Source organism: Sphaeramia orbicularis, chromosome 21 (assembly GCF_902148855.1).
Source record: "Sphaeramia orbicularis chromosome 21, fSphaOr1.1, whole genome shotgun sequence".
In the NCBI taxonomy this organism is placed as follows: Eukaryota; Metazoa; Chordata; class Actinopteri; order Kurtiformes; family Apogonidae; genus Sphaeramia; species Sphaeramia orbicularis.
In genome coordinates this window covers 19,013,548-19,027,637 of record NC_043977.1, presented here as the reverse complement: position 1 = coordinate 19,027,637, position 14,090 = coordinate 19,013,548, and the positions used below count along the sequence as shown (strand labels likewise).

At 34.6% G+C, this 14,090-nt stretch overlaps 1 protein-coding gene across 1 annotated transcript in view; it reads left to right on the top strand.

Moving 5' to 3' along the window:
• abca12 (ATP-binding cassette, sub-family A (ABC1), member 12) overlaps nt 1–14,090 on the top strand; it is a 191,088-nt gene that overhangs the window by 5,326 nt on the left and 171,672 nt on the right. Inside the window, exons 4-8 of the mRNA XM_030125194.1 lie at nt 6,450–6,597; nt 9,948–10,078; nt 10,180–10,253; nt 12,969–13,136; nt 13,294–13,487. Coding sequence (XP_029981054.1) covers nt 6,450–6,597; nt 9,948–10,078; nt 10,180–10,253; nt 12,969–13,136; nt 13,294–13,487 — 715 coding nt within the window. The remainder of the gene's footprint in view (nt 1–6,449; nt 6,598–9,947; nt 10,079–10,179; nt 10,254–12,968; nt 13,137–13,293; nt 13,488–14,090) is intronic.

Genomic DNA, 14,090 nt, shown 5'->3' with positions numbered 1-14,090 from the left:
CAAGTCTTTCAAGAGTTGAGACAGAGTCAAGACCAAGACTATAAAAACAAGTCAGTTTTCAGACAATGCATCCATGTTCATATTTCACCTTAAATAAAACATGCAAATAATTCTCTTCCACAAGTTGTTTTATTATTTAAATTTATTTGTAATAATGAATAATTGGATTTTTTAACACAAACATAAAAACTCACTCTGAAATTTCTGGTCCTTCTCCTCCCACTGTGGTCCGAGACCAAGTCAAGACCGAGTCCTTGAAGGGTCAAGTCCAAGGCGAGATTGAGAAAGCAGAAAATTGTCTCGAGACTGGTCTCAAGTCCGAGATTGGGCTTGAGTACTACAACACTAATAATGAGAACTCCAATTTTTCTCTTTGTTTTAGTTGTTTTAATTCCTTTTTTTTTTTTTTTTAATTTATAGACTCATTTCACAAATAATTAAATGGAAAAACCTGAAAAAATAAATGCAATTTTAACATTATTGTACTCAACTTATCATTCATGCATCACAGTGGATCTACAAAAGCACACAGCATTTAATAACAAGCAAAATATTGTTAAAATGTTAGAGTTTGGATCTAAAATGAGTTTGACACCCTTGACTGTTAACACTTTCAGTGTAATTTTTCCACTTGGCAAATTCATCCCATGAGTCAGATTGGAACCTTTAGGGGTTTTTGGCCCACAGGCAGTATGTTTGACACCCCTGACTTAGATAATCCAACAGAGCCCAAATGAAGGCATTATTTATAGACAATTATCAGCAAAACGTCCATTGAATAGAGTTAGAGTCCTTTGTGTCTGAGTCAAAATCAAAAGAGTAATTATAAAGATAGATGAGCTGACCCTGTTTTATGCTGTAATGCAATAGCGAAGCCAGTTTTCGAAGCTTCACAGACGATTAAATGTCATGAACATATCACATCTGTTGGAGTCTGATTACTGATTATGATTGTATCTGTCAATCATGTATTTAACCGTCCTACCTGTTCTGAAAGATGTGATTAGATAGAATCTGCATTGCAGGGTAGATTGTCAACAGCCTTAAAAAAACAAAACACGTACGGTATAGATAGAAAAGTCTTGTGTTCTCTCAAACCACTTGAATTACAACATGCTGAAAGGTAATGATGGAAGTTTTTAATTTACTGCACCTTTAATGCCATGCAATAAAAAAATTTCCGTAATTTCCGGTGATTAAGCTGCTACTTTTTTCTACATACTGTGAACCCTGTGGATTCGAAAATGATGAGGCTAATTTATGTTTTCCGGGCTAATGATCGATCCGGCTGACGAAAAAGGAATAGAGCTGCTGCACTTAAGCTTGGCATCAGTGAATCGATGGTGAGATGCTGGAGATGGTTCGGCCAGTAGTCTGGAAAGTACGGTACATATAAATTAAAAGGGCATCCACTGATTCTGACATATTTTATTCAGAGCAAAACAAAATCTGAAGTAGGAAAATGAATGGTAACCAAGACCAAGAGTGACCAAATTTGCTTGAGACAGTGTTAATATATTATTACTAGCTCTTTGATCCGTGGAGAACCATCGTATTAATACCAATATCTAGGGACTGAAGTTCGTAAATGCGTCGTTCCTGTTTTTAACTTCATTTCCCATCATACAGCGTGGTACTGCACTTCCCATCAACCGAGCAACGTGATTGTAAGGTTATTGTATTCCAAAACGACTAATATCTCCCAAAATATTAGTCCTATCAACTTGCCGAGATATTTTATGTGGAGATGGGAGTATTCCTCAACTTTAGGTACCAAATTGGCAAGTTTAAAATGTGTTTAAACACACAGGCGCTCTTAGATCTTACAGTATTATGATATAGACAGCACAATATATACTGTACATAATTCTGAGCAGACTTAACATGGACTGCGGGGTTTGTTTGCGGTCTTCAAAGATTAAGAACATTCCAATTTCACAACCAGAATAAACAGGTGAAATGTAAACCTTTAGTCCTTTAGTCCTTAGTCCATCCCTAAACTGGTGACTGGGTGTTTGCACTACTTTATTTTAGAAACCCTCTTGAGTTTAATCACTATCCTGTTGGTGGAAACAAATGGTGTCAAAGGTGCTTAAGAAGGGTGAGTCAACTGTTATGTCAACTATGAGTATGGATGAAAAATAAGGCCGCTGCTAAGGTGTGGACTTATAACCTGTTGAGCTTGTCCATCAACATTATTCCATTAATCCCAACGAGCTCAGTTTTATATAAGTATTACAAACACTTTTTTATATTTATTAGATTTTTTCCTATATTATTGAACCCTTTATAGAGTACTCATGGAAATACTCTGAAATTCTAGTATGTTATAGGAGGAAATAAAATGACTTTATTACTTTTGTGGAAATTTTCAAAACGTTTTATTTTCAGGTAGAAAATCAAGGTCAATGAAGTTACCATATTTGGTTCCTTGCCCAGAAGAGGCCAAAAAAAAAATCCAAGATATATACTGTATAAAAAATACAAGAAAAACCAAGAACAGTAACATGTATTTTAGAACATTAGAACATCACTTTTATAACAGTGCTGATCCAGACACCTGTCCACATCCACATTATCCCTTTGAACATCATTACTTACATTAGTACCATTACTTCATGGTACCTAACAAAGCAGGTACACTCACTGTTCATGTAATTTTCATGAAATTTTGAATTTCAGAGTATTCCTACAAGTGCCCTATAAAAGGATAAATAATATAGGGGAAAAAATCTAATAAATATAAATATAATGATATAAAATATACAAAAATATAAAATAATGTAAAATTCCAATCTTAGTGTGTTTTTGAAGGCCATAACAAGAATGTATTACTTTTGTGAACTATATATAGTTACATATAGCTTTGTTATTATATATAGTTCACAAAGTATATATAATAACATATAAAATAATGCAAAATTCCAACCTTAGTGTGTTTTTGAAGGCCGTAACAAGAATGTATTACTTTTGTGAACTATATATAGTTACATATAGCTTTGTTATTATATATAGTTCACAAAGTATATATAATAACAAATATAAAATAATGCAAAATTCCAACCTTAGTGTGTTTTTGAAGGCCGTAACAAGAATGTATTACTTTTGTGAACTATATATAGTTACATATAGCTTTGTTATTATATATAGTTCACAAAGTATATATAATAACAAATATAAAATAATGCAAAATTCCAACCTTAGTGTGTTTTTGAAGGCTGTAACAAGAATGTATTACTTTTGTGAACTATATATAGTTACATATAGCTTTGTTATTATATGTAGTTCACAAAGTATATATAATAACAAATATAAAATAATGCAAAATTCCAACCTTAGTGTGTTTTTGAAGGCCGTAACAAGAATGTATTACTTTTGTGAACTATATATAGTTACATATAGCTTTGTTATTATATATAGTTCACAAAGTATATATAATAACAAATATAAAATAATGCAAAATTCCAACCTTAGTGTGTTTTTGAAGGCCGTAACAAGAATGTATTACTTTTGTGAACTATATATAGTTACATATAGCTTTGTTATTATATGTAGTTCACAAAGTATATATAATAACAAATATAAAATAATGCAAAATTCCAACCTTAGTGTGTTTTTGAAGGCCGTAACAAGAATGTATTACTTTTGTGAACTATATATAGTTACATATAGCTTTGTTATTATATATAGTTCACAAAGTATATGTAATAACAAATATAAAATAATGCAAAATTCCAGCCTTAGTGTGTTTTTGAAGGCTGTAACAAGAATGTATTACTTTTGTGAACTATATATAGTTACATATAGCTATGTTATTATATGTACTGTTATGCAGAAAATCAAGGTCAGTGAAGTTACCATATTTGGTTCTTTACCTGTAAGTGGCCAAAAAAAAAAAATCAAGTATGTATAAAAATACAAGAAAAACCCATGTAAAGAGAAAAGAACATACATTTTAGAACATTCCAACAACCTAAGTGCTGATCCAGACCACTGTCCACATCCACATTATCCCTTTGAACATCATTCGTTACATTAGTACCATTACTTCATGGTACCTAACAAAGCAGGTACACTCACTGTTCATGCAGAGGTGGACCTTACGGACCCTGGAGACCACATTTGACCTGAGATTGTTGACTCACTGTCCTCATGTATGTGGAAATTACCAAAAATAGTCACTACTCTGCTAAAGGGTTAAATACATGAGTAAGATTTACTCTGTTCCAGTAACATGTAAAAAAAAAAAGAAAACATTGTCTTTTCCAATTGTGTGAGTCAACCCTCCCACTTTTGTTTAGTGGGTCTTTTTTGTAGGATCAGGTTCTATTGAAGCAGGGGGTTTACAGGTAATATAATAACCCCCGTCTGGATTAATATTGACAGTCTCCAGTAAATACAAACAAAAGGGCTTACCCTTCCCTGTTAAGTGCTCTGTTTTGCATTGTTGGTCTTTATTCATGCTGGGAACAGTATTGACTACACCCAATCCATATAGTGATCTTCCACATTTAATCGGAGTAAATGACCAGTAGTAACCTTCAGTCAAGTAGTGTGACGCGCACTGTGCAAACATGAAGCTCTGACTGGACCAATGTGTGTTCCAGGGCTAGCCCAGTATTAAATGTACTTCAACAAGTATTTAACCCATAAAGACCTAGTGCTACTTTAGTGTCAGTTCCCAAATGATTTTTTCTCTGTTTAGCCTTTCTTAAGTGATTTATCACCATTTATTGCAACATTATCCTCTGTATTTAGTATTTTTCACTGTAAATCATGTATTTTCCTATATTTAATTTAGATGTTCATGAAAACTTATTATATCAAAACAGAGAAAACTGAAGAAAAAATGAGTTTTTCAGCAAATATATCAATAACTGAACATAAACCAAATGTCTCCATCCACTGTTATTGATCAAACTACACGGCTTTTACTGGTAAATCAATGTTGTAGGAGATGACTGTGTTTTCATGTTCACTACGGAGCCTCTGAATGTCCAAATGTGTCATATCTGATGACCATGAAAAGATGACAAACTGCATTTTAGACCAATTATTTACATGTTTTGATTAGTGGATCAACAGGTAGGAAAAGTTTAGATCAGTAGATGTTCTTGGTCACCAGTGGCTGTTTAGGTCTTTATGGGTTAAGTGTATTTATTTGTCAGTAGCCTAAAAATATATAGCAGAGCTGGGAAATATGAGAGATTAATTTGATAGGGATGGGGCTGATCTACCTTGGTGGAGGTCTGTGCTCTCCGAGTGCTTTTCTAGTTGATATATATATATATATATATGATATATATATGTCACAGTAGAGATTGAAATCCAGTAGGATTCGTAATGCTACTAGGACAGATTGAAATTTTAGTTTGTCCTAGGACAAACTGAAATCCTACAAGAAATTAGGATCTGAAGATTAACCCTAACCCCCTAAACCCCCCCCCAACCCCCCCTAACCCTAACCCTAACCCCCTAACCCTAACCCCTAACCCTAACCCCTAACCCTTAACCCTAACCCTAACCCTAACCCTAACCCTAACCCTAACCCTAGGACAGATAGGATTTCAGTTTGTCCTAGGACAAACTAAAATTTCAATCTGTCCTAGTAGGATTACGAATCCTACTGGATTTCAATCTCTACTGTGATATATATATAGTAAAAATCATCAAAGATCAAGTTCAGTCAAGTTTGGAGAGATTTTCTTGCCCATACACCTGTTTGTTTTACGTGATTGATTCCTTTAATCAATCGTTCAGTCTTTCTTATATTGATTTATTTGTAATTTTTGACAAATAATACATCTATTTTAATTTCCTTGTACATATGTATAATGCCAATAAAGCATTCTATTCTATTCTATTCTATTCTATAAAAAAGGAACACTTTCTTCATTTTCATGCTTTTCATTACTTTTTTTTATTAGTGTTTATTAATTTTTTGCTGTTTTTTACTGTGGCTACATGGACAACATATTTTCTCATGTTACTCCCATTGATGTGTTTTCTCTTTGGATCAGTAAACTGAACGGATTCTATGTAGTTGGCTCTAATAGTGTTCCTGGGGTCTTGTGTAGTTAATTTCGTCAAACCCGATGTCCTCTCTAGGATATGAGGTGACTTCCGAGGCTCAGTTCAGTCATTCTCAGATTACCTGCCTATTATAGTTTTGCAAACAAATACATTGTGTACAGATTAAACATTTCATCTTGAAGAAGATTTGTTGAAATCAATACCAGAGAGGAACGATGATGTGCCGTCAGTCAGTCTAGTCTTCATAATCAACCGCAATCTGATCTTCATGCCCTTTACTTATCTTTTTATTCAAGCAGATTTAGATTTGTTTCCATGATGTACTGACTGACGATAGAAGCTCAGGTTTGCTTTGTGATTTTTAAACAGTTTTAGTAAAGTTGATATTTTTAATCACACATGCTTTTTTCTTGTAGGCTACGTGGCGCCCAGAAACCTACCCAGCACTGGCTTCTTCCCCTTCCTGCAAACCCTCATGTGCAACAAGGACACCTACTGCCATAACACATCACAAGAGAATCCAACTCCATCAAAGCATGGCAGAATTCACAAAAGGACTGCAAGGTATTCAATCTGACCCACATCTAGTCTAAGATTTCTCTGTTTACATCCTTACATGGGTTATGTAAGATACAATGTTTGCATTTCACTGTTTAACCCTTTATCGGGCAAGTGACTATTTTTGGTAATTTCCATATACATTACAAGACAGTGACAGCAACAGCTAAAGTTAGGACAATGAGTCAACAATCTCAGACCCAATGTGGTCTACAGAGTCTGTAAGGTCCACCTCTGCATGAACAGTCAGTGTACCTGCTTTGTTAGGTACCATGAAGTAATGGTACTAATGCAAGGAATGATGTTCAAAGGGATAATGTGGATGTGGACAGGGGTCTGGATCAGCACTTATGTTGGTCTAATGTTATAAAAGTGATGTAATCTTCTAAAATACATGTTCCTTTCGCGGTTTTTCTTGCATTTTTTATATAAATCTTGGATTTTTTTTTTTTTTTTGGCCTCTTATGGGCAAGGAACCAAATATGGTAACTTCATTGACCTTGATTTTCTACCATGTTCAAAAGGAATAATGTGGATGTGGACAGGGGTCTGGATCAGCACTTATGTTGGTCTAATGTTATAAAAGTGATGTAATCTTCTAAAATACATGTTCCTTTCGCGGTTTTTCTTGCATTTTTTATATAAATCTTCGATTTTTTTTTTTTGGCCTCTTATGGGCAAGGAACCAAATATGGTAACTTCATTGACCTTGATTTTCTACCATGTTCAAAGGGATAATGTGGATGTGGACAGGGGTCTGGATCAGCACTTATGTCGATCTAATGTTCTAAAAGTGATGTTCTAATGTTCTAAAATACATGTTCCTTTCACGGTTTTTCTTGCATTTTTTTTTATATATCTTGGAATTTTTTTTTCTTGCTTCTTATGGGCAAGGAACCAAATATGGTAACTTCACTGACCTTGATTTTCTACCATGTTCAAAGGGATAATGTGGATGTTGAAAGGTGTCTGGATCAGCACTTATATTGTTGTAATGTTCTAAAAGTGATGTTCTTTTCTCCTTACATGTGTTTTTCTTGTATTTATTTTTTTTTTTTTGCCACTTACAGGTAAGGAACCAAATATGGTAACCTCACTGACCTTAATTTTCTGCATAACATGTCCTTCAAAAACACACTAAGGTTGGAATTTTGCATTATTTTGTATATTTTATATAATATTTATATTCATTAGATTTGTTTCCCTATATTTTTTAACTCTTTATAGTGCTCTCATAGAAATACTCTGAAATTCCAAATTTCAACCTTAGTGTGTTGTTGGAGGACATAACAAGACTTTATTCAGATTCAGATTCAGAAAACTTTATTTATCCCATACGGACAATTCATTTGCAGCTTACCACAGACAAGACATCAGCCCATATCCAAAGTGCAATGTGACAAACATAAACAAATCAGTGCACAAATACAAGATCATTGAAAGCAACTACGAATAAATGCATTTAAATAATCAACAATAAATAATCAATTAATACCAATGCAGACTAAAAGACTTAAAGACCCTATTGGTTCTGCTAACATAAAAAAAAAATCTCATATAAAATGACTAAAATGACATTTTATTACTTTTGTGAATGTTTTCAATTTTTTTTTTTTATTGTTATGTAGAAAGTCAAGGTAAGTTAAGTTACCATATTTGTTTCCTTATGCATAAGTGGCACAAAAAAAACAAACAAAAAAAAACAATCACTCATATCGCTTTGAACATCATTCCTTACATTAGTACCATTACTTCATGGTACCTAACAAAGCAGGTACACTCACTGTTCATGCAGAGCTGGACCTTACAGACCCTGGAGACCACATTGGACCTGAGATTGTTGACTCACTGTCCTCACTGGAACTGTTGCTGACACTGTTTTGTAATGTATGTGGAAATTACCTAAAATAGTCATTTGCCCAATAAAGGGTTAAGGTTCTTTTTGGTGCCACAGATTTACATGATATTGGTGTCTGTATATGACCGATTGAAATGAGAAGTTACATAGAAGGTCTGTAGGGATGGAGGACACACCTCAGCATCACAGCATCACATGAGACAATTAGTCACCGTGTTCATGGAAATGTACCACAAACATACACCCCTCTGTGCATGGACACGAGTCTGTTTAACTCTTGCCCGACTGTAACTTATTACATAAGCCACAGCCATATTCAGTGGTTTTTAAGTTGTAAATTAAAACAGATAAACACCTTAGAGGGATATCCTGTTGTGTATCATTTATCTTGGTTTATTATTGTCTTTTGTCGTTTTATTATATCAGTTTGGTTTAACCCATAAAGACCCAGTGCTACTTTTGTGTCAGCTCCCAAATACTTTTTTTTTTATCTCTATTTAGCCTTTCTTAAGTAATTTATTAATATTTATTGTAATATTTTCGTCTCTGTTTTTTGTTTTTCAGTGTAAATAATTTATTTTCCGATATTTAATTCACCAATTACGTAGATGTTCATAAAAGCTCAGATTAAAGTTGAGGGTTATTATATCAGAAACAGAGAAAACTGAAGATAAAGTGACTTTTTTCAGCAAAGAATTCAATAACTGAACATAAAAACAAGTGGCTGTATCCACTGTCATTGGTCAGACTTCATGGGTTTAACTCGTGAATCAATGTTATAGAAGATGACAGTGTTCCCATGGTAACTACAGAGCCTCTGATTGTCCAGATGGGTCATATCTGATGTCCATGAAAAGATGACAAACTGTATTTTACACCAGTTATTTACATGTAATGATAAGATTAATGAATCAATAGGTATTAAACATTTTAAATCAGTGGATGCTGTTTGTTGATGGTGAATGTTTGGGTCTTTATTGGTTAAAAGGGACCTTACGAATGCATTTCTGTCAACACTTGGCTTCTTATATAAGAAGTTGTGTAATTTTTAGGAACACTCACCTTTAACTTGTCTTCTCAGTTGTAGACTTTAAATTCAATGCTAATCCAGTTTCTTCAAATGCATTTAAAAAAATCCTTCTCTATTTTCTTTTTTTTTTCTTCTTCTTTTTCTCAAATTGTGTTATATTTTTTAAAACCAAAACTCCAGATGTAGGAATGAATGGCAGTGGACGTCGGCCCCTTATGTTATTGTGTTGCATATTTGCAGGTTTACGATGGGTGTTTTATTTATTTATTTATTTTTTATTTTTTTTACTGTGGGTATTTTAACTATTTGAACCACCTGAACCTTTGTTTTTGAGCCTCTTCTTTACGCCGGAATAAAGCAATATTGACTTTTTGCTAAGATTGGAAGCTCTAAATTTAGAAAGAACAGTCTAAAGAAAAGGAACTCCCAATTCTGATCTTTTTGTTTGTTTGTTTGTTTGTTTGACAGGTCACCCATCCTTCTGAAAAATAATCCACTGGCAAAATTGGTTCAAGGGGAAAGTTTGCTCAAAATTGATATTCCACCGGGGGCAATGGATGATGCCACAAAGCTGATGAATTTCATAAATAACATGTTTGGTAAATTATCCTTTCTCACCCGACTTTATGAACCCACTATGAAGCATTTTTATAACTTCTGTGGTCACTCAGTTCTCTAACAGTGTGTTTTTGTATTAAAGGTTCATCTCAGCAACAAAGGATGAATAATGCGTCTCTTATAAATGTCATGAATGCCAGTCTTCCAGGAGATCAGGTGCGTTTTGTTCTGATACAATGACAGCCAGGAATAATAAAAAAATAGATAAATAAATCAAACTGGGAACTGTAAAAACTGTTTACATTGTAGGCTTTAAAGCTTTGGAGCCTGTAATTGGTCTATTATGCAATAACATGTCATTAGCTGTTGTTAAAAGTTAATGAGCCCTTACCATCAAAAAAAAAAAAAAAAAAAAACCCAACCCAAACTCTCCCTCATAAAGCTTTTGATTAAAGCACTGAAAATGACAACACAAACATCAAAGCTGCTTCAAAGCAACAAAGAATAAAACGACACTATTTAAACCTGTCATGTCCAAACTGAATTAAAGGGGTCATATTTAGTTAAACCCACTTTTATTAGTCTTTGGTTCATTTATTTGTGTATTTGGGGATCGTAACAGTTCAAAAAGTTTGAATTTGAACCCTCCAGGTGCTGCAAAGTTATCTTTATATTTAATTTGGCAAAAATCGAGTGGATTTCTACAACCCATTTTCATTCCTGCTTAATTTGTTACGTCTATAACTAGTTCCGTCACGACATTTGCACATATAAGGTCAAGACTTCCGATGAACATTTCTCCGAGTACGACATAATTGTTTGTCAGCAGCAGCGGTTGTAGTGAAAAACTGAAAATATGTCCAAACTTCGAGCCGATTACCTAAAATGTTCAGTTGATTGTATTAACGAACAAAAGTGGCCGAATGGGACAGAAAGCACGATCAACAACCTGGAGGGGGCGGGGCCTGAAGTGGCTCATTTGCATTTAACTCTGTAACACCAAATGTATCATATTTGATACATGAGTTTTGAAGACCTCTACGTAATCAGTGTGATATTTTTCTTGAAAAACCTGATGTATACAATTAGATACATGCAATACACAGATAATCCACCAGGGGGGAGGAATTTGTTCACCAGAGGCCTTTCCAGTGACACTACAAGACTGTTATTAATGAGGAAGGAGGCAGAACTTTGCCAGTTTTGAAAAGGAATTACCAATTTGTTCGACATGTTTGTGTTTGTTCAAAAATAATAATATTTGAGCATTGAGACCCAATGTATTAAATATGATACAAAATTGAAACTCATACATGGAAATTGATATTTGGAAAAAAAAAATTGGCATTGTTCAATAGCACCAATAAAGGCTCCAGTTTCAAAGAATTGGAATTTTCTGTCAATGATTTACATTTACATTTATGCATTTGGCAGATGCTTTTTTCCAAAGCGACTTACAGGGGAAAACCAATCAAATCACTCAATCAATCAAATTTTATTTATATAGCACCAGATCACAGCAAAAAAGTTATCTCATGACACTTTATATATAGAGTTGGTCAAAACCAGACTCTAAGCCAATTTACAGAAACCCAACCGATTTAATGGTTCAGGCTTTACAGGGTTAAAGGTCCGGTGCTCAAAACAACCTTTCTGGTGTCATTACTCAGAAATAGGGTTGAAGATGGACCTGTGGAGTTGAATTAATGACGAATTCAGACCCAAGCAGAGCATTTACAGTTTATGTAGACCACAGGGAAATGTTTTAAAATGCATAATTCTATTTAAAAAAGCAAAACGTCACTCCTTTAAAGTTCCCCTTGGAAATATCGCAAAGATAAAGTTACAGTTGGAGACTAGAGCATATTAAAAGTTTTGATCATGTACCAGAACACACTTAGAATCAAAACCACAAATGAATCAATGCTATGTATCTAATAATAATAATAATAATAATAATAATAATAATAATAATCTTTATTTATATAGCACTTTTCATACATTAAAAACTGTAGCACAAAGTGCTTTACATATCAGTTTAAAAATCAGTACCGCCCCCCACCCACACCCACCCACTCACCCGCACACACACACACACACATATACATGCAAACCCACAAGCTCACACATACTTAAGAAGACTGACTGAGCACGGGTAGACCAGAACAAAAATGTAAAAGTAAAAGTAAAAGAGGAGGCGCTGTCTCAGGGAGCCATCCGCACCAGGAGGCAGCCGCCGACCCCGGCAACCAGGCGCCAGCAACACAGCCCCGCATCCCAACTAGTGGGAGAGGGCCAACTGGGACCCCCACCCACCAGAAAGGGGCGGACCCCAGTGAGAGAAGGCGCCACAGCCCCCGGAGTCTACAGCCGCCCCCCGGCATGGAGGGCTCCCACTGATGAAACACCGGAGAATAAGAAACATTAAAAAGATATAAAAGAATTGATTAAGAGAAGCTAAATTTAAGACATATATGAAAATAATAAAAATATTAAACATTAAAATGATAAAACAGAAGCACTGGTTAAAAGAATCTTAAGATATATATATTAAATATAACTATAAAACCTTTGAGTAGATACAACAGAAGCATCAGTTAAAAGCCAAATTAAAAAGGTGGGTCTTGAGCCTGGTTTTAAAAATTTCTACATTCTCTGCGGCCCATCTACAGAAGGTATCACTCACTGAAAAAAGTATAAAGCTCATTTGCGTTACAGTATCATCAACTTTTATTCCTTAATCTAAAACTCAGTTATTTTTACAATCAAAATAACACTGTGTCTTAAAATCCTCACATGCTGCATCAGCTGATAGTTTACATTATAGCGCCGTTAGCTTAGCTTAAACAGACACAGTAAAACCACACATCACCTGTGTTTTCTGTTCGGTTTGTGTTAGCAGTTGGATATTAATCTTGTTTTTTTGCACAGTCCCTTGATGAATTGATGGCATCCATGACTTTACTAAAGAAGACCATCTGCCAGTCGGTTCTACCCATGATGAACATGTCTTCACCCACCCACCTCACCTTTGCTGTGGTAACATTCTGCAACTCCAACAACACGGTGTTTGAAGTCATGCTTGTCACACTCAACCAGGTGTGTATGTTGGCTCATGGCCTGCCTGCATGGGTCGGCTTTTGTTTCCAGGACAATGTGACGCACTGCAATCTATCTCAATTCCATCTTTGTTTTTGTGTAAAGTACTTTCTCTCGACGTCTGCTCTGTTGACTAAAGTTGTCTTTGATTTGTCAGATACTGATTGATCTGATGCTGACCGAACCAGATGAGATGGTGAATGTTGTCGGGGCGACGTTGTTCTTCTTTGATCACCTGCAAAATCAGAGCTCGCTGTGGGAAGCCTTTTTAGCTCTTCCCCAGCTCTTCTCTTCAACCTCTGTCGACCAAATAGCCGGCACCGCTGAGGCTCTGCTCACTAACATACAGGGGTTAAGTAACATCTGTGAATGAGAATGTGGAAAGAATGAAATAAGGTGTTTTTGTGTGTGAATGTACACTACAAACAAAAAGTTAAGGAAATTTTTAATTTTTCGGCTATTTTTTTCAGTTGGGATTCTTGCACATAGCTTTTTACTTTTTTTTGTGTGTGACCTGAATTGAAACACATTTTTTTAATAACCAGATATAGTTTTATTTACAAATGGCAAAAAAAGACAAAAAAAATGACAAAAGAAAAAGAAATATCCTCAACTTTTTGTTTGTAGTGTACATGCATGACAGACAGATACATATAAATACTGAATTAAGATTTACCAGTAATATTTGTATACATTTAGAAAGAAAATACCCTGAGAATGTTGGATAATTATATGTTAGAAGTGTTTGCTTTGCACTGGAAATATAACTCTTTTAGAAATAAGCTAAAAACTCTTATTTTGTGGGTGTATCTGCCTTTTCCAATGGGGAAGGAAATTTTGCACTGAAATAATGCCAAGAGCGTCATTGTTTTAGTGTGTTACTGGTAAAATAAATACATTTTAGCAGCAGTGTCTTCATGAAACAAGAATATGTTCTTCTAAAAGGAGACTCAT